Raw genomic sequence first — 23,475 nt, forward strand, 5'->3', positions numbered from 1 at the left:
AATATAGAATCTCCTCTATTTCCTTTTTGTTTCTTGGCAGTACATAGATCCGCACTTGGGGCTTTCCCCAGTAGATAAGTAGATCTTCTATGACTCGAGCCTCATCCCCAGCACTGAAGCCACGCCTCTACTGCATGAACCACACCCCTAGGGTGAGCCATGCCCCCTCCCATGTGTGCCACACCCCAACCCTTTTTGCTTCATCTCTCCAAAAAGGCTTCACTTTTTGTACCTGTCGGCATCAGGCCGGGATTGTATTACCTATGCCTATTACCTATGTATTACCTATACCTCCCACTATCTGGGATCACAGGTATATGCCATCATACCCGGCTTACTGGTTGAGATGGAATCTTACTAACTTTTTTGCCTAGAACCAGGATTTGTCCTGACCACCCTATCTCAGAGTAACTGGGGTTCACAGACCACACTTGGGCCTTTCTCGCATGCTTTCTTCTTGTTATCTTACCGACTTGCCTTACAGGGGATTGTTTTGAATTAAAAGATTTCTTTCTCAGGGGAGGCTCATCGATTAGTGAGTGGTCGAGCTGCCTTCATTCACAGTCATTCCTGAGGCCTCCCTTTTCCACGCCTCTTGCGAGCACCGTGGAGCCTGGCATGGGGCTGGGGTGGGCTGCTGTGGCACCGCAGATGGAGTCAGAGAGTCACCAGCAGCCTCTCCCTTGTTGCCTCCTGCATGTACCGGGCCTTGGCGCTTCCTTTGAGCTACAGCCATCCGCTGTAAGCTCCTTCGTGGGTAATGGGTGCCAGCGGTGTGTGCCAGCGCCTCTGTGGGTGTTTGGAAAGGTGGTGGCAGAGCTCTTCTTGGGGATGGAGCCCCCACATGGGGTCTAAGCCATCTGCACATAAAACCAAGGGGTGGGCCACACACGCACAGAAGAATTTCTGAATTAGATGCTAGGTGTTCTGAAAAAGTAAAAGCTGGGTGCTGGTGGCTCACGCCTGTCATCCAGCTACTCTAGAGGCTGAGATCTGAGGATCCTGGTTTGAAGCCAGCCTGCGCAGAAAAGTCTGTGAGACTCTTATCTCCAATTAAAATACCAAAAAGCTGGAAGTGGAGCTGTGACTCAAGTGGTAGAGGACCAGTCTTGAGCAAAAAAAAAAAAAAAAAAACGCAGGGACAGTGCCCAGGACAGTGCCCAGGCCCTGAATTCAACCCCCAATACTGGCATGCGTGCACGCATGCACGCGTGCGCGCACACACACACACACACACACACACACACACACACACACACATGAACAACCCCAGTCAGATAAAAGAAAAATGAAGAAACCTTCAAAACACCATAAATGGAAACCGGTATTTGCATTAGGCAAGCTTCAGACAGAGAAAATGTATCAACTGAAACAACATCCCCAAATTTGCCAATTCTTGGGAGAGACAGGGACACAGACATCCAGGAGACTCTCAGAATCCTACTTGCATAGACTCAGCCTGAATAAAAGGCTCTCTCCTGGGCCTGGTGTGGTCAAACCATCAGAAGTTCTCCACGTGGCATGAGAAGAGCCTGCTGTCACACACAGGACACCCAGCAGGTGGTTGGCAGGTATCTCAGCATTAACCCCACAGGGGGGGAGGAGAAGGCCCTGATGATCCCCCCCACCCCAGCTGAGAAGCAAAATCTGCCTGCCTCAAATCAAGGAACTCAGCAAGCTACCCTGCAGAAGTGAAAGAGAAATGAACTTTTTTTTTCTCTGATAAGCAGAAAATGGAGGCGTTCAATCACCGCTATGCCAAGCGGAAACAGAACTATAGTTAGAAGTGGAAGGATAATCAGACACTGAACACTCACTCATAGAGGTCAAAGGCAACTTCAGAACCAGTAGAGATAAGTTCACTCTTTTTGTTTCCTTTTGCTGGTCCTGGAGCTTGAACTCAGGGCCTGAGCACTGCCCCTGAGCTTCTTTTGCTCAAAGCTAGCACTCTACCACTTGAGCCAGAGCCATACTTCAGGCTTTTTTGGGGGGGAGGGGGGAGGGTTGACTAATTGGAGAGTTGAATGGACTTTCCTTCCAGGGCTGGCCTTGAACTGCAATTCTCTGGATCTCAGCGTTCTGAGCAAATCAGATTATACATGTGAGTTACCAGCTGACAAATTTAAACTCAGAATTCTTCAATGACACCAGATGGCAGCCTAACCTATCTTATGTTTAAAAATGACAGGAAGGCCAGGTCTGGTGGCTCACACCTGTAAATCCTAGCTACTCAGGAGGCTGAGATCTGAGGACTGCAGTTCAAAGCCAGCCTGAGCAGGAAAGTCAATGAGACTCATGTCTCTCATGAACCAGCAAAAGGCCAGAAGTGGAGCTGTGGCTCAAGTAGTAGAGTGCCTTGAGCAAAAGTGGCTCAGGGACAGTTCCCAGGCCCTGAGGTCAAGCCCACACCGACACACACACACACACACACACCGATACACACACACACACACACACACACACCGACACACACACACACACACACACACACACACACACACACACCAGCTTTGATCATGCTTTTCTCTCCTCTCTCTGCAGGATGCAGTAGCACACACATCGGGCAAGTGACCACACCGTTCGCGTGGGGACTAAAGACACAGGGTAAGCTGGCGGACGACTGCCCAGTCTACCTGGTTGTCCTGGAGAGGGGGCAGGAGGTGGAGTCACAAACACATGATTTCTAGGCGCGAGTGGGGGAGGGTGAATACTTCATTTTTCTGATTCTTGCTATTATGTTTCATTTGTGTCCTCAAATTACTGCTGTCTGCCCACAGCCCTCCACAATTCCCACCAACCTCAGGGTAAAGCCCAAGTCCTCGCTGCAGCCCCGAGGGCCCTGCACAACCCACCCATCCCCTCTCTGCCTCCTCCTCCTCCCCCCTCTCTGCCCCTCATTCCTTCTGTTCCAGCCATACAGGCTCATTACTGTTCCTCCATCCTACCCCAGGGCCTTTGCACCAGCGATGCCCTAGGATTGGAACATTCTAACCCTGCATACACACAAGACTTTCTACCTCCCCTTCTTTTACTTCCTGTGTATTTAATCCCTACTCAGGGACTCTATTATTTTTACCATTATCACCAACTCCCATGCTTCTGCATTCTTGCTCTGTGTGTGGGGAGTAGGGAGGTGTTTGTGTGTGTGGTTATGTGTGCTTTGTTCCATGGTCAAATCTGTAGTGTGTAAGGAAGTGTCTGAAGTGTTGCCAATCACTCAGATGTGTCTGTGGAGATGACCACACACACACACACACACACACACACACACACACACACACACACACACACACACACACTGCATTATAAAGAACACGGTCAGCCGGGCACTTACACCTGTAGCTACTCAGGAGGCCAAGTTCTGAGATTCACAATTCAAAGCCAGCCTGCAGGAAAGTCTGTGAGACTCTTATCTCCAATGAACCACCAGAAAACCAGAAGTGGTGCTGTGGCTCAAGTGGTAATGCACTAGCCTTCAGCAAAAGAGCTCAGGAACAGCACTCAGGACCCAAGTTGCAAGCCCTATGGTTGAGAAGAGGAGGAAGAGGAGAAGGAGGAGGAGGAGGAGGAGGAGGAGGAGGAGGAGGAGGAGGAGGAGGAGGAGGACGAGGACGAGGACGAGGACGAGGACGAGGACGAGGAAAGAAGAAGAAGAAGAAGAAGAAGAAGAAGAAGAAGAAGAAGAAGAAGAAGAAGAAGAAGAAGAAGAAGAAGAAGAAGAAGAAGAAGAAGAAGAAATAATGAGTTTATAAGATTAGACAGGGCCTGATAAGTCTCAAGACCTTCAGGATGAGTCTGCAAGATGGAGACCTGGACAGTGTCACTCTCGCATCAGAGCCCTGAGCCCTGAGAACCGGGAGAGCTGAGGGTGTGGTTCCAATGTGAAGATGTGAAGATGGTGATACCCAGGAGGAGCTGATGCTCCATTTCTACTCAGGCCTTCAATGGATAGGACAGGGACCATCCATGCTGGACCCAGCTGGCTCCTTACTCCATTTACTTATTTCATTGTCCAACTCCTCTAAGACAGCCCTGCAGATGCACCCGGAGTAACATTTGACCAAATGTCTCAGTGCCCTGGGGCCTGGGGAGCTTTGCACATGAAGTTTCCTATCATATTACTAAGTAAATAGGTGTATTTGTTTTACTTTTCATTTCTTTTGTGCTGGAGCTTGACCTCAGGGATTCACGCTCTTAATCATCTCTTTCGCTCAAATCTGGTGCTCCACTACTTGAACCACAGCTTTGCTTCTGCCTTTTTGGTAGACCTAAGAGTTTCACAGACTTTCCTGCCAATGCTGGCTTTGAACCCTGTGATCTTCAGATCTTGTGCCCTGGTGAGAGGCCAAAATCTGAACCTGCAACTTTATTACCTTATAAAAAACCCCTGTCCAGGACATGGGGTATAGAACTTCTGTTTTGTCTTCCATCACCGCCCCCTCTGCCCTTTCTGCTGTTCCCTGGTAGTATCTTTCCCCCCCCAACCCCACACGAACACCCTTTGCTGCCGCCTAGATGTGAACGAGTGTTTGGACACCACTGCATGCCCAGCCTATGCTGTCTGTGTCAACACCGTGGGCAGTTACTTCTGCACCTGCAAACGAGGCTTCCGGCCCAGTAATGGACAGCACAACTTCAGTGACCCACAGGTGAAGTGTGACGGTGAGCTCGCGGCCGCTCAGCTCCAGCATTGGATGGGGGAACCGGTGCCACGGGGCTGGGTAGTGGATGGAGGGACTACCCATTCCCTCCTTTCCTTCATGTTCATCCGTCTATCTATCCACCAATATATCCATCCACCATCCATCTGCTCATCTATCCATCTATCCTTGGATCCGTCCATCCATATATCCATCTACCCATCCATCTAGCAATTCATTCCATGTGTACATCTATCCACGATCCATCTACCATCTATTCATCTATGCACTCATCCATCCATCCATCTATCCATCTGTCCACCCATCATCCATCCATCCACCTATCTTCCCAGTCATCCAATAATCCATCTATCCACCAGCCAGTCATTCATTCCTCTATTCATTTATCCTGCATCCATACAATTCATTATCTATATCCATCCACCCACTCACCATCCATCCATCCATCTACCTATCCATCATCCATCCATCCGCACATCTACCATCCACTTATCCATTCACTTATCCATTATCTGCCCACTCATCCCTCCATCCACCCATCTACTATCTATCCATCCACCCATCTACCCATCCGTCATCCACCCATCCATCCATCATCCACTCATCCATCCATCCATCCATCATCCACCCATCCATCCACCCATCCATCCATCATCTACCCACAGATGTACCATACACAATCTTTTCTTCCCTCCACTTTGTTTTCCTAATTCCTGGTCACTGAAAGTCTGCAGGTGGTTGAGCTTCCTCTCAGCATGGCAGCAGCGCTCCTGGACTGAGCGTGTCAGGAGAGCTCAGCAGAAGTGTGTGGTGTTCTCATGGCCTGGCACGGCATCTTAATTTCCTAGCCTCATTTCTACCCTGGTTGCAAGCAGGCTGGCACTCCAGGGGAGGTGTACACCTGCCGCCGCTTGCTTGAGGGACACAAGATCACACTGAGTGGGGAGTGCGTGGCTGGGGGATGATGTTTCAACCATCTTGGGAAAAACCCAATCTGCCACCAGGACTGTGTGTGTGGGGGCCAGTGTTGGAGCTTGAACTCAGGGCCCAGGTGCTGTCCCTGAGATTTTTCACTCAAGGCTGGTGCTCTACCACTTGAACCACACTTCCACTTCTGGCTTTTTTTGGTAGTGCATTGGAGACAAGAGTCTCATGGACTTTCCTGTCTGGGTTGGCTTTGAGCCACAGTTCTCAGATCCCAGCCTTCTGAGTAGGTGGGATTACAGGCGTGAGCCACCCTCTTGTGCTCCCCCCCATGTCTGTGCAGATATCAATGAGTGCGCGGAAAGCCCAAATCCCTGTGGCCCTCACTCCACATGCTCCAACCTTTTGGGGAGATACACTTGCAGCTGTGTTTCTGGCTTCTCGTCTCCCACCGGGAACAACTGGGCACCAGGGAAACCCGGCACCTTCGCCTGTGCAGGTAATGCTTCGGGGCTCCCCAGTGTGGAACCTGGGAGACAAGTGGCCCAGGGAGGCACGTGGCATCTGCAGACATGGCTTGTTCACTGTCTCTCACCCCCCCAGACATTGACGAGTGCCTGGCCAGCAGGATCTGCCATGAGCACGCACACTGCACCAACACCATGGGCAGCTACAGGTGCATCTGTCAGGCTGGGTTCATCGCCAGGGGCTCCGCTTGCGAAGGTATGGCAGTGTGCTTGTCACTTGTTTCTGAGGCGTTTTGGTGGCTCCAGGTATGGGGCTCAGGGCCTTGCACACACACACACACACACACACACACACACACACACCCAGTTACATCCCCCAACTTGTACTTCCTCAACAAAGCTCAACTCGGTCACCACCTCCTTGAGCAAGGGACCAGGGCTCTTACTGCAGGGCCAACTGGAGTTCAGAGAGGGGAAGTGACTTTTCCCAGGGTACACAGCTGGGAGGGGAGAGAGCAGGGTTGAACTGAGGGACTGTATCGAGGCAGCAGGGGTCCAGGCTGTCCTGAGAGTCACTAGGATCTCATCTCCAGAGTGGTTGATCCCATGGGACACTGACACCATGCAGACAGAGTTTTGATGGTCACACAGGTGGTAGGTGAAGGAGCTGTGTTCTGGAGGCATCTAGTAGGTAGAGGCCAGAGACATCAATAAATGTCCTGCAATGCACAGGAAAGACACCACCCCTCTCTCCCTCCCTCCCTCTCCCTCTCTCCTCCCTCCTCCTCCTCCTCCTCCTTCCTCTTCCTTCCTCCTCCTCCTTCTTCCTGCTCCTCCTCTTCCCTTTCCTCCTCCTCCCCTTCTCTTCCCTCCTGGTGTTGGAGTCAGGCAAGAGCCCATGCTCGACAGCCACTTCCTTACTAAGCAGAGTCTTCCTTCTTTAGATAGCTCCAGGCAGAGACAAGAGGCCCCAACAGTGACAACCGAAGCCCCCAAGTCCCTTGAGATCCCAATGTGACAGCTGTCACTTGGTGACACAGCCAGAGAGCCACCTGCAGTAGGGCGCAGAGACCAGGCTCCTGTACTAGGACATGGCCCATGGTGTGAGGCCTTTTTTTTGTTCCTAATCCTGGGGCTTGAACTCAGGGTCTGGGCACTGTCCTGAGCTTCTTTGAGCCACAGCTCCACCACTTCCAGTTTTGGGGTGGTTACCTGGAGATAAGTCTCATGTACTTTTCTGCCCAGGATGGCTTCGAACCACGAGCCTCAGACCTCAGCCTCCTGAGTAACTGGGGTGACAGGTGTGAGCCACCAGTGTCCCAAAATGGTAGTTTTGTTTTGTTTTGCTTTTTGTTTGTTTCCTGAAGCCATTTTTTTTTTTTGCAAACTGATCATCTTTGGGCTTCCGTATGTGGGGCCAGAATTTACCCTCTTGGAGGTGGCGAACTTCAGGGGTGGGGGCTGGGAAGTGTCCCCCCACCTGCTCAGGAGGAAGGGGAGGTGTGGTGTCGGGGTTTTGTGTCTGCTCCTCCTCAGATGTGGACGAGTGTGCGGATCCCGGAACCTGCCCCCCGTCTGCCGCCTGCTACAACATCCCCGGGAGCTACGTGTGCTTGTGCTCCTCAGGCCAGGAGCTGGGCAGCGGGCAGCGGAGCACCCAGGACCCGGGGAACGAGTGTGAAGGTGGGTGGACAGGCCCAGCAGCGGCCAGGGAGGGCTGGGCTTGCAGACACGCCAGGGAAGCACTGGGCTAGGGCTCGTAGGTTCACACCGGCCATGCTCACACGGCCGGCCAGCAGCCGGACCTGCTGCCGTCACTCCAAGCTCTCCTCACAGCAGCTTCTCCACAAGGTGGCTCGGGCTTTCCCACTGCCTCATTGCTGGCTTCCAAAGAAGTAAGATTTCCAGAGGGAGAAGTAAGCAGTCTCAGACCTTTCCTTACACTGCACCCTATTGGTCACTCACAGGGATCATTCCCTACACTGAACCCTATTGGTCATTCACAGGGACCATTCCCTACACTGAACCCTATTGGTCATGCTCAGGGACCATTCCTTATACTGCACCCTATTGGTCACGCTCAGGGCCATTCTGTACACTGCACCCTATTGGTCACTCACAGGGATCATTCCTTACACTGCATCCTATTGGTCATGCTCAGGGACCATTCTTTACACTGTACCCTATTGGTCATGCTCAGGGATCATTCCCTACACTGCACCCTATTGGTCATTCACAGGGATCATTCCTTACACTGCATCCTATTGGTCACGCTCAGGGACCATTCCTTACACTGCACCCTATTGGTCACTCACAGGGATCATTCCTTACACTGCATCCTATTGGTCACGCTCAGGGACCATTCCTTACACTGCACCCTATTGGTCACTCACAGGGATCATTCCTTACACTGCATCCTATTGGTCACTCACAGGGATCATTCGTTACACTGCACCCTATTGGTCACACTTGAAAACCATCCCCTTATATGTTTTGGTTTTACCATAAACATATGTTTTATGTGCATCATGGCAATGACAAGTGATGGATCGGTACTGTCTAGGCTTGTACCAGGGCAATCGGACCTCTGAATATCCCCAGCCATACTCTTGTCAGCCACACCATTAACTACAGAGGAGTCACCAACAGGCTCCAACCAACCTTCCCCCTCCCCACTGCCCTACAGACATAGACAGGTGTGACAGGTGTCCTGCGAACGCAACCTGCACCAACACCCCCAGGGGTCACTTCTGCACCTGTCACGCTGGCTTCACACCGAGCAGTGGACCACCGAACTTCACAGACCAAGAGGTGCAATGCACAGGTGGGCAGGGTCCAGCCGCACAGGGCGGGGGACAGGGGAGAGGTTTCCCACCGTTCCTCTGACTTTCTGGTCTATCTGACTTCGTTGCAGATATTGATGAATGCTCCCAAGACCCAGAGTTATGTGGCCCCAATTCTGTCTGTGCCAATGCCCTGGGCTCTTACCGTTGTGGCTGTCGCGTGGGCTTCCGGGCCAACCCAGGAGGCTCCCAGGCGCATGGCAACTTCAGCTGTGAAAGTAACACTCTCGTGAGGGGATATGTGGCTTCAAACTCCCCCTTCTCCTTCCCTTTCCCCTTCCCCTTCCTTCTTTCATCTATTTCTCTTCCTTTTTCCCCCTTCTTTTTCTCCCTCCCTCCTTCTTTCCCCTTCTCTTCCCTTCCTTCCTTCTTTCCTTTCCCCCTTCTTCCCTCTACTCATTCAATAGTCTATAGACCAACCATTAAGTAACTTAGCAGCCCCTCCCCCGGCATCTACCCCCCCCAATCGTGAATATGACAGGCATATTGGTGCCTTTCTATGGAAGGATCCACAGAGCACAGCCCACTCACTAATAATGACCACAGTGGGAGCCACAGTTGTAACACCATAGCAACTCTGAACTGAAGAACGTGCTGAGAAATATGCTTCGAGAAACTGAGGTTTTTAGGTTGAAACTTGAAGGAGGAAGGGTGGGAATGATTCAGATGAAGAGCAAAAGACCGTGCTCTTCCTGGTAATAGCATGTGCAAAGGTACGGAGGCTTCACACAGAATGACAAGGGAGAAGCAGCCTCAGATGGCTTTGGCGATGTGGGCAGAACTCAGATTTTTCAGGGTCTTGGGTGCCAGATCAAAACATTTGTCTTTTTTCTTCTTCAAGAATAATAGAAGCCAGGCACTGGTTCTAATGTTGAAAGTAAAAGCTCAGGGAAAGCGCCCAAGCCATGAGTTCAAGCCCTAGTACCGGCACACACACACACCACACACACACACACACACACACACACACACACACGCACACACACACCAATAGAGAACTGTGGTAGTTTTAAAATTTTGCCAGTCACATGTGGCTCACACCTGTGATCCTCGCTACTCAGGAAACTGAGACCTGAGGATCGTTGTTGGAAGCCAGCCTATGTTGGAAAGTCCATGAGACTCTTATCTCTAACAACTAATCAGAAAAAAGCTGGAAATGGAGCTGTGGCTCAAGTGGTAGAGTGCTAGCCTTGTGCAGGCCCAGAGTTCAAGCCTGAGAACTTGACAAAAAAATATGTTTTATAATTGTTAATGTTATTGTAAAGATGGTGTACAGAGGGGTTACAGTTACTTAAGCCAGGTAATGAGTACCTCCCCCCTCCCTTTATCAGCCCTGGGGCTTGAACTCAGAGCCTGGGTGCTGTCCCTGAGCTCTTTTGCTCAAGGCTAGCATTCTACCACTTTGAGCCACAGCTCCACCTCCGCTTTTCCCATGATTAATTGGAGATAAGAGTCTCACAGACTTTCCTGCCTGGGCTGGCTTTGAACTGCTATCCTCCGATCTCAGCCTCCTGAGTAGCTAGGATGAGAGGCGTGAGCCACCAGGGCCCAGCATGAGTCTATTTCTTTTTGGACAATGTCACCCCGTTGCTCTCTCTCAGTTTTTCCCTCCCATCCCCACACACTGAAATTTTGAAATAATACATATTTGGATACATTAACATATATCGGACTGAAATGTATAATAGCGGAACCAGTGTGTGTGAGAATGGCTTCGTTTTTCCTGAGGGCTCCTGACCTCCAACTTACCCTTTTGTCTCCTCAGAAAAAAAAATGGCTTGGAATTCATATTTATTAGCCCCCCTCTTTTACAAAGTACTTCCCTAGGGCCCCCTACCCAGACTGAGTATGTGCATCGAAGTGTCATCTTGAAATCCAGCCGCTTAGCCTTCCTGCCCTGTGCTGTAGCTGCACTGCAGGTTCTAAGCAGTGGGGTAATGAACTCCGATTACCTTGTCTTTTTCTTTTGGCAATCATATTAGGGCTTAAAGTCAGGGCCTCACACTCTTGCTTTCAAGGCTGGTGCTTTACCACCTGAGCCATAGTTCCACCTCTGCTTTTTTTTTTCTGGTGGTTCATTGGAGCTAGGAGTCTCTCTTTGTCTTCCCAGGCAGCCTTTGAACCACGATCCTCAGATCTCAGCCTCCTGAGTAGCTAGGATGGCAGGTGTGAGCCGCCGGTGCTCAGCTCAACTCACCCTGTCATCCTGTCTTGGAGACTGACATGACTGCTCTGCTTTTCTCTCTAGGGGTTCCCTTTAAGTGTAGGGAGGACATGATTCCTGACAATGAGCAGGTCCAGCAGTGCCAAGCGGGGACGGCTGCAAAACCTCAACATGTGAGTATTGTTGAGGATTCTTAGTTCTTGAGGTTTTCTGTGAACCTACTTTTTTTTTGTTTTTCCTTTGTGGGTCATGGATCTTGAACTCAGGGCCCGGGTGCTATCCCTGAGCTTTTTCACTTACGGCCATAGCTCCACTGAGGGTGCTGCTTTCTTCAATCTTCGCAAAGTGAACAATAATAACAAAAGAGCAAGAATAATATGGCTGCAACTAGATCCTGTTCCTTCTCCTCCTTCTCCTCTATGAAGTCTCACTTTGTGGCCCAAGATGGCTGCTCTAGCTCTGGATATCACATCTGCATCCCAGAGAATGGGCAGAGAGGAGGAAGTAAAGGACACAATCTTTCTTCTCAAGAATATTCCCCTGGGCTGGGAAGGTGGCTCAGTGGTAGAGCGCTTGCCTTGCATGCATGAGACCCTGGGTTCGATTCCTCAGCACCACATAAGCAAAAAGAAAAAAGCTGGAAGTGGCGCTGTGGCTCAAGTGGTAGAGTGCTAGCCTTGAGCTGAAGAGCTGAGGGACAGCGCCCAGGCCCAGAGTTCAAGCCCCATGACCCAGAAAAAAGAAAAAGAATATGCCCCAAGCGTGGCTTCAGTAGCTCACATTTATCATCCTAGCAACGCAGGAGACTGAGATCTGGAGGACTGACTGAGGCTCAGGGCCAGCCCAGGCAGAAAAGTCTGAGAGATTCTCTGACTTATGCTTCCGGCTTCTTCTGTCAAGATGGCGTTTTCAGAACTTTTTGCCTGGGTTGGTCTCAAACCATGATTTTCCTAATCTCCACCTCCAGATTAGCCGGGATAATAGATTTATTCTTATTTAATATTCGTTAACCAACTTGCCTCGACCTCTGCCCTCCCATACTTCCTAACTGCTAGTGAAAAATGTTGGTCTAGGGCTGTGGAGAGTTCCAGCAATAGGTGGTGGGGGCGTGGCCCAAGCTGTGGGGGTGTGGCTTAGCCTAGAGGTGTGGCTCCGGTGGGTATGTGTGACTCAAGCCGTGGGCGTGGCTCAGTCTGGGGGCGTGGCCAAAGCGGTAGGGGTGTGGCTAAGTGGCTGGGGCACGGCTACACACTAGGGGTGTGGCTCATACAGTATGGGCGTGGCTCCGTGGTAAGGGGTGTGGCCAGTGGTTGGGTGTGGCTCAAATGGCAGAACCCTGCCTAGCAAATGCAAAGCCCTGAGCTCAAACCTCAGGACAACCAAAAACGAGAGAGAGAGAGAGAGAGAGAGAAAGAGAGAGAGAGAGAGAGAAACCCATCTCCTCAGTTGATCTGCTGAGTGTTTATTCCCTGAGACTTTAGGGATTCAGGAACTCAGAGCAGGGCTGGCTGGCTGGCTGGCTATGTGGGTACCACACTTGGGGGACAGATGAGTAGATTCACAGGTGCTTTTCCTTCTGGGGCTCAGGTCTTCTGTGCACTTGTGAACGCCACCTTCAGCATCCTGGATGACACCTGTGAGAACAAGACCGGCGCCATGTCCCTGAAGGTAACCCCGGAGCCTCTGCAGTCATGCATATTAAGCTGAACACATCTTAGCGTTGCTCTGGGGGGCACAGAGAACTTTTGTTTATAGAATGACTGGCTTGTGAGTTTGCATTTAACTTAGGCAGTTGTAAAATTTATGAAAATGTACCTACCAGTCGGGTGCAGTGGCTCACACCTGTAGCCCTGGCTACTTGGAGGCTGAGATAAGAAGGATCTTGGTTTGAGACCAGCCTGGGCAGAAAAGTTCATGAGAAAACTTGACACATAGCTGGGCTTGATGCTGCCTGCCTGTCATCTCGGCTTCATGGGGAAGTGTAAGTAGGCTGATCACTCTCCAGACATTCACTAGGCAGGCAGCGAGCATCTCGAAAATAACCAGCATCCCAACTACTCAGGAGGGTGAGATCTGAGGTTGGAGGTTTGAAGCCAGCCCAGGCAGAAAAGTCCATAAGATTCTTATCTCCAATTTTCCAGCAAAAAGCTTGAACTGGAGGTGTGGTCCAGGTGGTAGAGCCTCAGCCTCGGAAAATCTAAGTGGAAGTGCAAAGCCCTGAGTTCAAACCTAGTACAAAACAGGGTTGAAGGAGTCCAAGCACCTGCCTAGCAAGTGTGAGGCTCTGAGTTCAAGCTCTGGTACTGCCCCCCTCCTCCAAATGAACCTACAGTGAAATTACTTTTTGAGCTTTGGGAGTGCACATTTCTGGGAAAATAGCAACACAAGCAGAGTAACCATGGGGCAGACATGGCCTGTCCTCTTCCCTGTGCTTTTGGGGACAGACCACAGGGCATCACCACTGCTATATGAATGCTCCATCACTGAACTACGCCCAAGCCCAGATGACCCTCCTATACCTGTACACCCCTAACCTGTGCCTTCTCTGTGCAATTGTGTAACTTCAAGAATGTCATATCACTGGATGCCAAGTGTGGTAGTGCACACCCATAATCCCAGTGCAGAGGAGGCTGAGGCTGCCTGGGAGCTAGACTTCATTGTTGTTTGTGTTTTTGATGATGGCTGATCGGACTGGGATGACATGGAATGTCACTTCATATTTGTTGGCGATTTGTAGTTCTTTTGGGGGAAATGTCCGTCCAGTTCACTTGCGCCTTTATTTGTTGGATTATTTGTTCTTTTGGGGCTTAATATTTTTAGCTCTTTATGTACTGATATTGATTAATCATGATTTAATCGATTAATAGTCAAACGATCATGATTACACTAATGGATTTCAAAAATTAGCATGATTAATTAACAATTGATATTATTAATGTACTCACTAGACATTGTGATGAACTCTACAACTTGTGGGTGGGGGTGGGAGGGAAAACCTGGGACAGAGCAAGGGAAGGGGGGACATTGTCCAAACAGAAATGTACTCTTTACCTGGCTTCTATAGCTGTAACATGTCTGTACATCACCTTTATAATCACAATAAAACATTAAAAGAAACAAGTTTTTTAAATAGAATGAACAATTAACTACTTGATGTTGGGTATAATTCATCACAAGTAATAATTAATCATCCAATTAGATATAATTAATAATATGATTAATAATATAATTGATGTGATTCATTGATATAATGCAGTTCATTAGTCTAACAGTTGATCTGATGACTGATTGATATAATAAATATGGGTAATAAGCCCTAATGGTCATTCATGTTAAATATGCTTCATTGACAATTAGTATTCACTGTGATGAATATTAATCCCTTGTCTAAGGAATAGCTGGGAAGGATTCTCTGCCACTCCCCGGCTGTCTCTGCAGTCTGCGCTGACCCTACCTGGTGTCTGTTGCCCCTTTTCTTTCCCAGGAGGTGGTTGTTCTGCTCTGAAAGGCGTCTCTAGGCCTCACTGCCTTTTCTTGCAGAGTCAGGTTGAGAGCTTCAGCTCAGTGCTCCAGGAAAGCCCCATGTGGAGGAACCTCAGCCAGCCCGAGGTGTCGGCCCTGGCCAGTGTGCTCCTGGCCAGCGTGGAGAGCAGTACCTTGGCTTCCCTCCTGACCCCGTCTGCAAACAACAGTCAGACCATCCAGACAGAGTACCTGGGTAACAGCCATCAGGGCAAGGCCAGGCCTGCAGGCCCCTTCTGAGGGCTGATCTAGTCCATGGCACTACCTGTAGCTTCCCCGCAACCCCAACATCTAACACCACTACGCCAAAATCCCGTCTTCTGCCTGGTGCCGTAGCTCACACCTAGAGTCCAAGCTAGTCTGGAGGCTGAGGTCTGAGGATCGTGGTTCCAAGCCAAGCCAGGCAGGAAAATCCGTGAGACTCTCATCTCCAATTAACTAGCAAAAAGCTGGACGTGGAGCTGTGGCTCAAGTGGTAGAGCGCTAGCTTTGAGCAACAAAGCTCAAGGACAGTTCCTGGGCCTTGAGTTTAAGCCCCAGGACTGGCACCAAAAATAAATAAAAATAAATAAACAAGTCCCACATTCACACAACACAGGTCTAATTGCATGAATGACATTTCCTACTTTTTATGGTGCCAGTCCTGGGGCTTGAACTCAAGGCCTAAGCTTAGCTTTTTGGCTCAGGGTTGGCGCTCTACCAAAGGAGCCACAGCTCCACTTCCAGTTTTCTCTTGGTTCATTGGAGGTAAGAGTCTCATGGACTCTCTTGCCCAGGCTGGCATGGAACCTTGGTGCTCAGATCTCAGCCTCCTGAGGAGCTAGGCTCACAAGCATGAGCCAGGAATGCTCACGTGAACTTCCACCAGTAGTGAGCAGCTCAGCTCTTAGGAGTCTTATGTATTTAGTGAGTCTCAAAAATCCCCTTTCCAAAGCCTGCTCCCCACGATGACGTCACGTCTTCCCAACGTCCCATCTCCTCTAACTTTCACCACCTCCCACTAGTGTCCTGGGATGGGGGACAGAGCCCCCAAGACTTGAGAGACATCTCAGATCCAGACAGCAGCAGTCACCCCATCCTCTGTACCCCCTAAGATGGGAGGCTCCCTTTTCCAACCCCACCTAGACCTCTTACTGTCTGGTGCTGGCATCTCCCCCATCATTCACTAAGGGGATTCATCATTCTTCTTTACAATGGAATTGGCCCTTCGTTTGTTCTTTGCTTGCATCTGTGGCTTAGGTTGTAATCTTTCTTGAACAGAAAGCAAATAGGGGACCTATTTGGGGGAATGACCTCATGCAGAACTCACGCCTTTGTCTCTTCAGATATAGAGAGCAGAATTATCAATGAGGAATGTAACAGGGATATGTCCATTCAGCTGAAAGCCAAAGGTGATGGGATAAAGATCGGGTGCTCCACCATTGAAGAATCAGGGCCTACAGGTAAGGGGGCTGCTCCTGAGAACCTCTGGGTTGTGTCTAAGTGTCCAGGTGGCTGAGAATTCATAAGGAGGGGGGATGGGGACAGAAGAGGCCCAGGCCCTCTAAGAACTAGCTATATGCCAGGGAAATCAGCACCTTTGCTTCCTGATCTCATGTAGCCATTGGCCCTAATTGGCTACTGAAATTCAACCAGGCTCAAATGGGTTGGTCAGTATGTAATATATACTGTATTTCAAAGACTTGGTACAAAAAAAGGAGACAAAATAGCTCACTTGTAATTTTTAATATATTTAAAATACATTTAAGTCAGAGATGGTGGGGCAAGCCTGTAATCCCAGCATACAGGAGGTCAAGGCTGGAGGAGCCTGAGTTTGAGGCCAAGCCTGGTTCCATAGTGAGGTCACTATGATGCAGTTACATGGAAAGAGCCTGCTTCATGAAGCCAAAAAAAAAAAAAAAAAAGCTTTTAAGATATATTAAGTGTATGCTTTAAGATATATAGGTCTTGGGGCTTGAACTCAGGACCTGGGCACTGTCCCTAGTTTTTGTTGCTCAAGGATGATGGCCTACCTCTTGAGCCACAATTCCATTTTTGACTTTTTGGTGGTTAATTGGAGATTAAGAGTCTCACGGACTTTCCTGCCTGAGCTGGCTTTGAACGTCAATCCTCAGATCACAGCTTCCTGAGTAGCAGGGATTACAGGCTTGAGCCACCAGCACCAGGCCTGTTATTCCTCTATTAAAAAAAAATAGACACACACACAAACTAGCTGTATACATTTACCGTGTGTAACATTATTTGGAGAAGGGAGCAGTCCTAGGCTTTGAGCTCAAGGCCTCACACTTACTAGGCCGGCACCACACTGCAGAGCCAGGCCTCCAGCTCTGCCCTTTGCTGGTTAAATGTGGGATTGAGGTCTGGCTTCCCACCCAGAGGGCCCTGAGCTACAACCTCTGACTTCAGGCTTCAGAGTTGTTGCTGGGGTGACAGGCACATGCCTGTGTACCTATGTATGTGCATGTGCAAATACCTGTGCATGCACCTGCGTGAGTACCTGTGAGTGTCTATGTGTGAGTATCTGTGTGTGCCTGTGTGTGTGAGTTCTTGTGTATGCCTGTGTATGTACCTGCATGAGTCCCTGGGCATGCCTGTGTGCGTGTGTATGTGCGCATGCGTGGGTTCCTGTATGTGGGCATGCGTGTGCCTGTGCGCATGCCCACGCGCGCATGCCTGCATACCCGCGTGTGTGTACGTGCGCATGCGCTTGTATGTGCGCATGCGTACGTGGTCACAGGTGCCGCCTGCTGAGCGCGCGCGCCTCCCGCCGCCCTGCCGGTCTGGGCCCAGGCCCCGCGGGCGTGGCGTTCGTCTCCTTCGCAAGCCTGGAGTCGGTTCTGGACACGCGCTTCTTCGGAGACCCTCGTGGCGGCGGGGCCGGCGCGAAGGTGACGCTGCGGATGAGCTCCCGCGTGGTCGGCGCCATCGTGACCGGGGAGAAGAAGGCGGGCTTGGCGGACCCCGTCATCTACACGCTGGAGAACGTCCAGGTGCGCGCTGCGGCCTGGCCCGGCCCGGGCCCGGGATCCTGGGCCCCGCCCGCCCCACCAGGGGCCCCGTCCGCTCCATAGTTAACCACAGACGATCCAGCACACACCCAGGTACACGTGCACGCGTGCACACATTCAGGAACACGTGCACGTGCGCACGCCCAGGTGTGTCTGCATGCAGCCCGTGCATGTGTGACACGCGTGCACAGGTGCGCGTGCATGCACACACGCAGGCTCACATGCATACCATTACCCTTCCACCACCCCCATCCCCACTCCCTTTTTGTGTGTGTGTCAGTCGTGGGGCTTGAACTCAGGGCCTGGACGCTGTTCCTGAGCTTTTCTGCTCAATGTTAACAGCACTCTACCACTTTGAGCCACAGCAGCACTTCTGGTTTTCTGGTGTTTAATTGGTGATAAGAACATTCTCATGCACTTTCTGCCTGGGCTGGCTTCTAACTGGGATCCTCAGATCTCAGCCTTCTGAGTAGGTAGGACAGGCGTGAGCCAACAGTGACAGACTACATAGCTCCTTATTTTTTTTTAATGACACTTTTTCTTTTGAAACAATCATAGGTTTCAGTGTAAGAATTGTGCAGACACATCCTGCTCACCGTTTGTCTCCATGATGACCTCTTGAGAAATGCAGGGCCCAGCACTACCATCAGGGTACTAATGTCAGTCCAGCTGAGGGACAGGACATAACAGTCATCACTGTAACCTCTCCACAGAGGCCTTTAGAAAGATTTGGTCTGGGGCTGGGAAGGTGGCTCAGTGGTAGAGCGCTTGCCTTGCATGCCTGAGGTCCTGGGTTCGATTCCTCAGCACCACATAAGCAAAAAGAAAAAAGCCGAAAGTGGTGTTGTGGCTCAAGTGGTAGAGCACTAGCCTTGAGCTGAAGAACTGAGGGACAGCGCCCAGGTCCAGAGTTCAGGGCCTACGACCGGACTCCCCCCCACCCCCCAAAAAAAGAGAAAGATTTGGTCTGTTTGTAACTGACACATCAACACAGAAACTCATAGAGGAGGGTCATGCTTCAGTCCCCACATACCTCATTGTCCACGGTGGCATTAGTCACCTGTGGTCTTGAGAGGATACATCAGCCTCATGAGAGGGAAGATGTCCTCTAGTTCCATTGCAGAGTCCTGGGCTCTGGGCTTCTGGCTGGGGGAGGGCTGAAGGCTTGGAGGGAGGACAGCTGCTCTCCTGGGAGCAGAAAGAGAGCGGAGCAGCACCCTTCAAAGGCAGCCCCTCCATGGAAGTCCACCTCCTTCCCATAGCCTTCAATTATCTACCTGTCAGTACTTCTTCAGATATATTGTTCTGTGGTGGGGGTTGGGGACTTGAGGTTGAATTCAAGGCTGTGGGTGCTTTCCACTCAAGGCTGGCACTCTACCCCTTGAGCCACAGCTTCATTTTTGGCTTTTTGGTGTTCGTTGAAAAGAAGAGTGACATAGACTTACCTTCCTGGTCTGGCTTTGACCCCAATCCTCAGACCTCAGCCTCCTGAAGTAGCTAGGATTACAGGTGTGAGCCACTGGTGCCTGGCAACATATTGTTATTTTGATACATTCTCTCCTCCCTCCCCAAAAATTGTTTTCTGTGCATATTTTTTTCATATTCATTCTTCCGTTTCCAGTGATCTTGCTGGAGACAGAACCACTCCTCTTACCAGTGGACATACCCTGAGGGTATGCCGTAGGTGCCCAATAAAAGCACAGCGAGCTGGCTCATGCCTGTAATTAGCTACTCAGGAGGCTGATCATGGGATCGCAGTTCAAAGCCAATCTGGGCAGGAAAGTCCATGAGACTCATATCTCCAGTAATCTACTAGAAAACCGGAAGTAGCACTCTGGCTCAAATGATAGAGTGCTTGCCTTGAGCAAAAGAAGCTCAGGGATGGTGTCCAGGCCCCGAGTTCAAGCCCCGTGACTCTCTCTCTCTCTCTCTCTCTCTCTCTCTCTCTCTCTCTCTCTCTCTCTCTCTCTCTCTCTCTCTCTCTCTTCTCTCTCTCTCTCACACACACAGGTGCAGGGAATGATCGAGCAAGTGAGTGAATTTGTGGCAGGCCTCATCAGCACAGACCACAGTACAGTGTCCCTAGAGAGTGCATCCCACATAGCTTAGCTCCATGTGGCTCTGTGTTTGGTCCCATTGACTGCATTGGAGCGAAGTTCTCAAGTGATTCTTTCTTTGGTACTTTCAGCCGAAGCAGAAGTCTGAGAGGCCCATCTGTGTTACCTGGAGCACTGACACAGAGGAGGGGAGGTGGACACCAGCTGGCTGTGTGATTCTAGAAGCATCTGAGCGTCACACAGTCTGTAGCTGTCACCAGATGGCCAACTTGGCCATCATCATGGCTTCTGGGGAGCTCACGGTCAGTACTGTGGTCTGTTCTCTGGCTCCGTGAGTGATTTAAAATCTAGTGATTTTTTTTTTTTTGCAGCTAGTTTTAAGGGTTCAACTCAGGGCCCAATACTCTGGCTCAGCTTTTTTGCTTGTGATGGTGCTCTACCACTTGCACCATGCCTCCAGTCCAGCTTTGTGTTGGTTAACTGGAAAGAAGAGTCTAGTGGCCCAGGCTGGCTTTGAACTACAATCCTCGGCCTCCCAAGTGTTAGGATTAGAGGTGTAAGCTGCCAAGGCCTAGCTCTCAGCTCATTTTACCTGTAGAGTGCTGCTGTCTTCCTCTTTGTTCCCTTTCCAGACTCATGGGAGCATCTCATTGGAGAATCTAAATTACAGTCAGAATCTCCAAGGGACTCTGGGGGATGTAGTTTGTAGGTGTCCAGCCCATCAATACAAAGGGTGAAAGGGTGGATTTGTATGTAACACAATTGGAGCTGGGCACTGATAATTCATGCCTCTAATCCAAGGCCAGGAAAGTCCATGATATTCTTTTTTGTTGTTGTCATTTGTGTGGCTACAACTCAGGACCTGGGCACTGATCCTGAGCTCTTTTGCTCAAGGCTAGTGCTCTACCACTTGAGCCACAGGGCCACTTCCTGCTTTCTGGTAGTTAATTGGAGATAAGAGTTTCCATGGACTTTCCTGCCCAGGCTGGCTTTGAACCAGCCTCCTGAGTTGCTAGGATTACAGGCATGAGCCACCAGTGCCCAGCTTCCATGATATTCTTTACTCCAATTAACCACTAAAAAACTAGAGTTGAACCTGTAGTTCACGTGGTAGAGTGCCAGCCTTGAGCGGAAAAAGCCAAGCGAGAGTGCAAGGCTGAGAGCTGAGGATCTGGGTTTGAAGCAAGCCTAGGAATATTCTTATGGCTAATTAACCAGAAAATGTCAGAAGTGGAACAATGACTCTAGTGGTAGAGCACCAACCTTGAGCAAATGAGAGCCCGTGGCTCTGAGTTCAGGTGAGAGAGACAGAGAGAGAGAGAGAGAGAGAGACTGGAGGGGATATCTAGTTCCTTGTAAGTGTCAGAGGGGAGATGAAGCGCCAACGCTCTCCTCCAGTTCCGGGAAGGCTGGGTGATTCTGGCTTCCGCCCGGGAGGAGTCAGGGTCTATTCTGAGAACGACAGCGAGTCTCTTCCCCACCAGATGGACTTCTCCTTGCATATCATCAGCCACGTGGGTACTGTCATCTCCCTGGTGTGCCTCATCCTGGCCATCGCCACTTTCCTGCTGTGCCGTACCCTTCGCAACCGTAACACCTACCTCCACCTGCACCTCTGCGGGTGTCTCTTCTTGGCCAAGATTCTCTTCCTGATGGGGATAGACAAGACCAACAGCCAGGTCAGCATCGCTCGGTCTGTGCTCACTGACTTCTGTCACCTCCCCTGTCTTCCTCTGCTCATCCTCGCCCACCTCCCTCCCGCAGGGCCTTTGCACATGCTGGGCTTCATGCTCTCCTAACTGCTCACCTAGTTGACTTCTTGTGACAAGTGTCAGTTTATCTATTTATATGTAATTTCTCCAATCATGACATGAATTGTGGTGGTCCCTCCTAGATTTTTTAAACCAGCCTTACAAGAGACCCTTGGCTATACCTAGAGAGATTGGTTTTTGTTGTTGTTGTTTTTTTTGTTTTTGTTTTTGTTTTTGTTTTTGTTTTTGTCGATTGTGGGGCTTGAACTCTGGGCCTGGGCGTTGTCCCTCAGCGTTTCAGCTCAAGGCTAGCGCTCTACCACTTGAGCCACAGCACCACTTCTGGTTTTCTAGTGATTTATTGGAGATAAGAGTTTCATGGACTTTCCTGTCCAAGCTGCCTTTGAACTGCCATCCTCAGATCTCAGCCTCCTGAGTAGCTAGGATTATGGGCGTGAGCCACTGGTGCCTGGTGATTGTTTGGTTTTCTTGTGATGTGGGAGGGTGTTATGTGTGTGGGTGGTGGGAGGTGAGGGATGCAGCTGAGCATCCCTCATTGGGATGTTTAACACCAATAGTGCCTCCCTTGACATGAGACCTGCCATGGGTGAGTCTCTACTCTTTTATATACTCCATTTTGTTTTTTTACTTTTCTGAGTTGTGTGTGTGTGCGTGCGTGTGTGCACATGCTAATCCTGGGGCTTGAACTTGGCTTACCTTAGCTTTTTCAGTCAAGCACTCTACCACTTGAGCCCACAGCTCCACTTCCGGCTTTTGGGTAGCCAATTGGAGATAAGAGTCTCATAGACTTTCCTGCCCAGGCTGGCTTCGAACATCGATCCTGAGATCTGAGCCTCCTGAGTAGCTCAGATTCCAGGCGAGAGCTATCAGTGCCCTGCTATCAACCATTTTTAAATGTAGGGTTGCAAGTGTGGTTATTTGTGGCACCGGAAGTCACATGTCCTGGGAAACCTTAAGGACAGATGAACACCAAGGGTGTTACCATCTAGGAATGGGCTTGCCTCTGATGGCCAACCACTGCCTGTTTCTAGAAGAATCTGTGGAGTGAACTGATAGGCCATGTGTATGGGTGTGGGAAATCCCAGCATGGAAGTCCCCCTGCCAGCCCCCTGTCCCCAGTCCTGCTCCCAGGGGGAAGGCCCTGCCACGCTTCTCCTCCACAGACGGGCTGCGCCATCATCGCTGGGGTTCTGCACTACCTGTTCCTCGCTGCCTTCTCCTGGATGCTGGTGGAGGCGGTGATGCTCTTCCTCACGGTCAGGAACCTGAAGGTGGTGAATTACTTCAGCTCCCATGATGTCAGGATGCTGTACCTCTGTGCCTTCGGCTATGGCTTCCCGGGACTCGTGGTCGCGGTCTCTGCCGGCATGCAGCCACAGGGTTATGGCATGCACAACCGGTGAGCAACAGCCGCGCTCTCTCTCTCTCTCCCTGGTGCAGAGTGAGAGCTGGGTGAACAAGAGAAAGAATTCTAGCGGTAGGACTGTGCCAGCCAGCTGGCTAGGCTCTTAGTCTGCCCAGATGGCACTCTGTACATGGGTGAGGAGAAGCTCTCCCAGGGAAGGCAGCCCCAAGCCCTCCGGGAGGCCAAGGCCTAGAAGAAAGGCGGGAAGACACAAAGGCTCACAGCTCCAAACCCTGAGATTGAGAGGCGTGACACTCCATGCTTCAGAAGCCAGAGACTTATGACTCTATGCACCGAGATAGGAGCGTGTGTGTGTGTGTGTGTGTGTGTGTGTGTGTGTGTGTGTGTGTGTGTGTGTGTGTGTGTGTGTGTGTGTGTGTGTGTGTGTGTGTGTGTGTGTGTGTGTGTGTGTGTGTGTGTGTGTGTGTACCTGTCCTGGGCCTTGAACTCAGGGGCTTTGGCACTGCCCATGAACTTTTTTATTTAAGGTTAGTACTCTACTACTTGAGCCACAGCTCTACTTCTGGCTTTCTTAGTGTACCTTAGAGGAGATAACAGTCCCTCAGACTTTCCTGCCTGGCCTGACTTCCAACCATGATCTTCAGATCTCAGCCTCCTGAGTAGCCAGGATTATAGGTGTGAACCACCAGCA

General features: G+C 50.5%; 1 protein-coding gene across 6 annotated transcripts in view; it reads left to right on the forward strand.

Moving 5' to 3' along the window:
- The window catches only part of Adgre1 (adhesion G protein-coupled receptor E1), a 39,632-nt gene that overhangs the window by 4,396 nt on the left and 11,761 nt on the right, over positions 1-23,475 (forward strand). For 3 of the 6 annotated variants that reach the window (XM_070008399.1, XM_070008401.1, XM_070008400.1), the window contains 15 exons: positions 2,542-2,604; positions 4,516-4,662; positions 5,929-6,084; positions 6,189-6,308; positions 7,589-7,735; positions 8,739-8,876; positions 8,967-9,113; positions 11,144-11,232; positions 12,647-12,727; positions 14,600-14,777; positions 15,907-16,023; positions 17,372-17,571; positions 19,778-19,948; positions 21,131-21,325; positions 22,582-22,817. In XM_070008399.1, coding sequence (XP_069864500.1) covers positions 2,542-2,604; positions 4,516-4,662; positions 5,929-6,084; positions 6,189-6,308; positions 7,589-7,735; positions 8,739-8,876; positions 8,967-9,113; positions 11,144-11,232; positions 12,647-12,727; positions 14,600-14,777; positions 15,907-16,023; positions 17,372-17,571; positions 19,778-19,948; positions 21,131-21,325; positions 22,582-22,817 — 2,185 coding nt within the window. The remainder of the gene's footprint in view (positions 1-2,541; positions 2,605-4,515; positions 4,663-5,928; positions 6,085-6,188; positions 6,309-7,588; positions 7,736-8,738; positions 8,877-8,966; positions 9,114-11,143; positions 11,233-12,646; positions 12,728-14,599; positions 14,778-15,906; positions 16,024-17,371; positions 17,572-19,777; positions 19,949-21,130; positions 21,326-22,581; positions 22,818-23,475) is intronic. The other 3 variants (XM_070008404.1, XM_070008403.1, XM_070008405.1) reach the window with 3 other exon arrangements.

The sequence above is a fragment of the Dipodomys merriami genome, unplaced genomic scaffold (genome assembly GCF_024711535.1).
Source record: "Dipodomys merriami isolate MVZ:Mamm:240054 unplaced genomic scaffold, mDipMer1.0.p SCAF_70, whole genome shotgun sequence".
NCBI lineage: Eukaryota > Metazoa > Chordata > Mammalia > Rodentia > Heteromyidae > Dipodomys > Dipodomys merriami.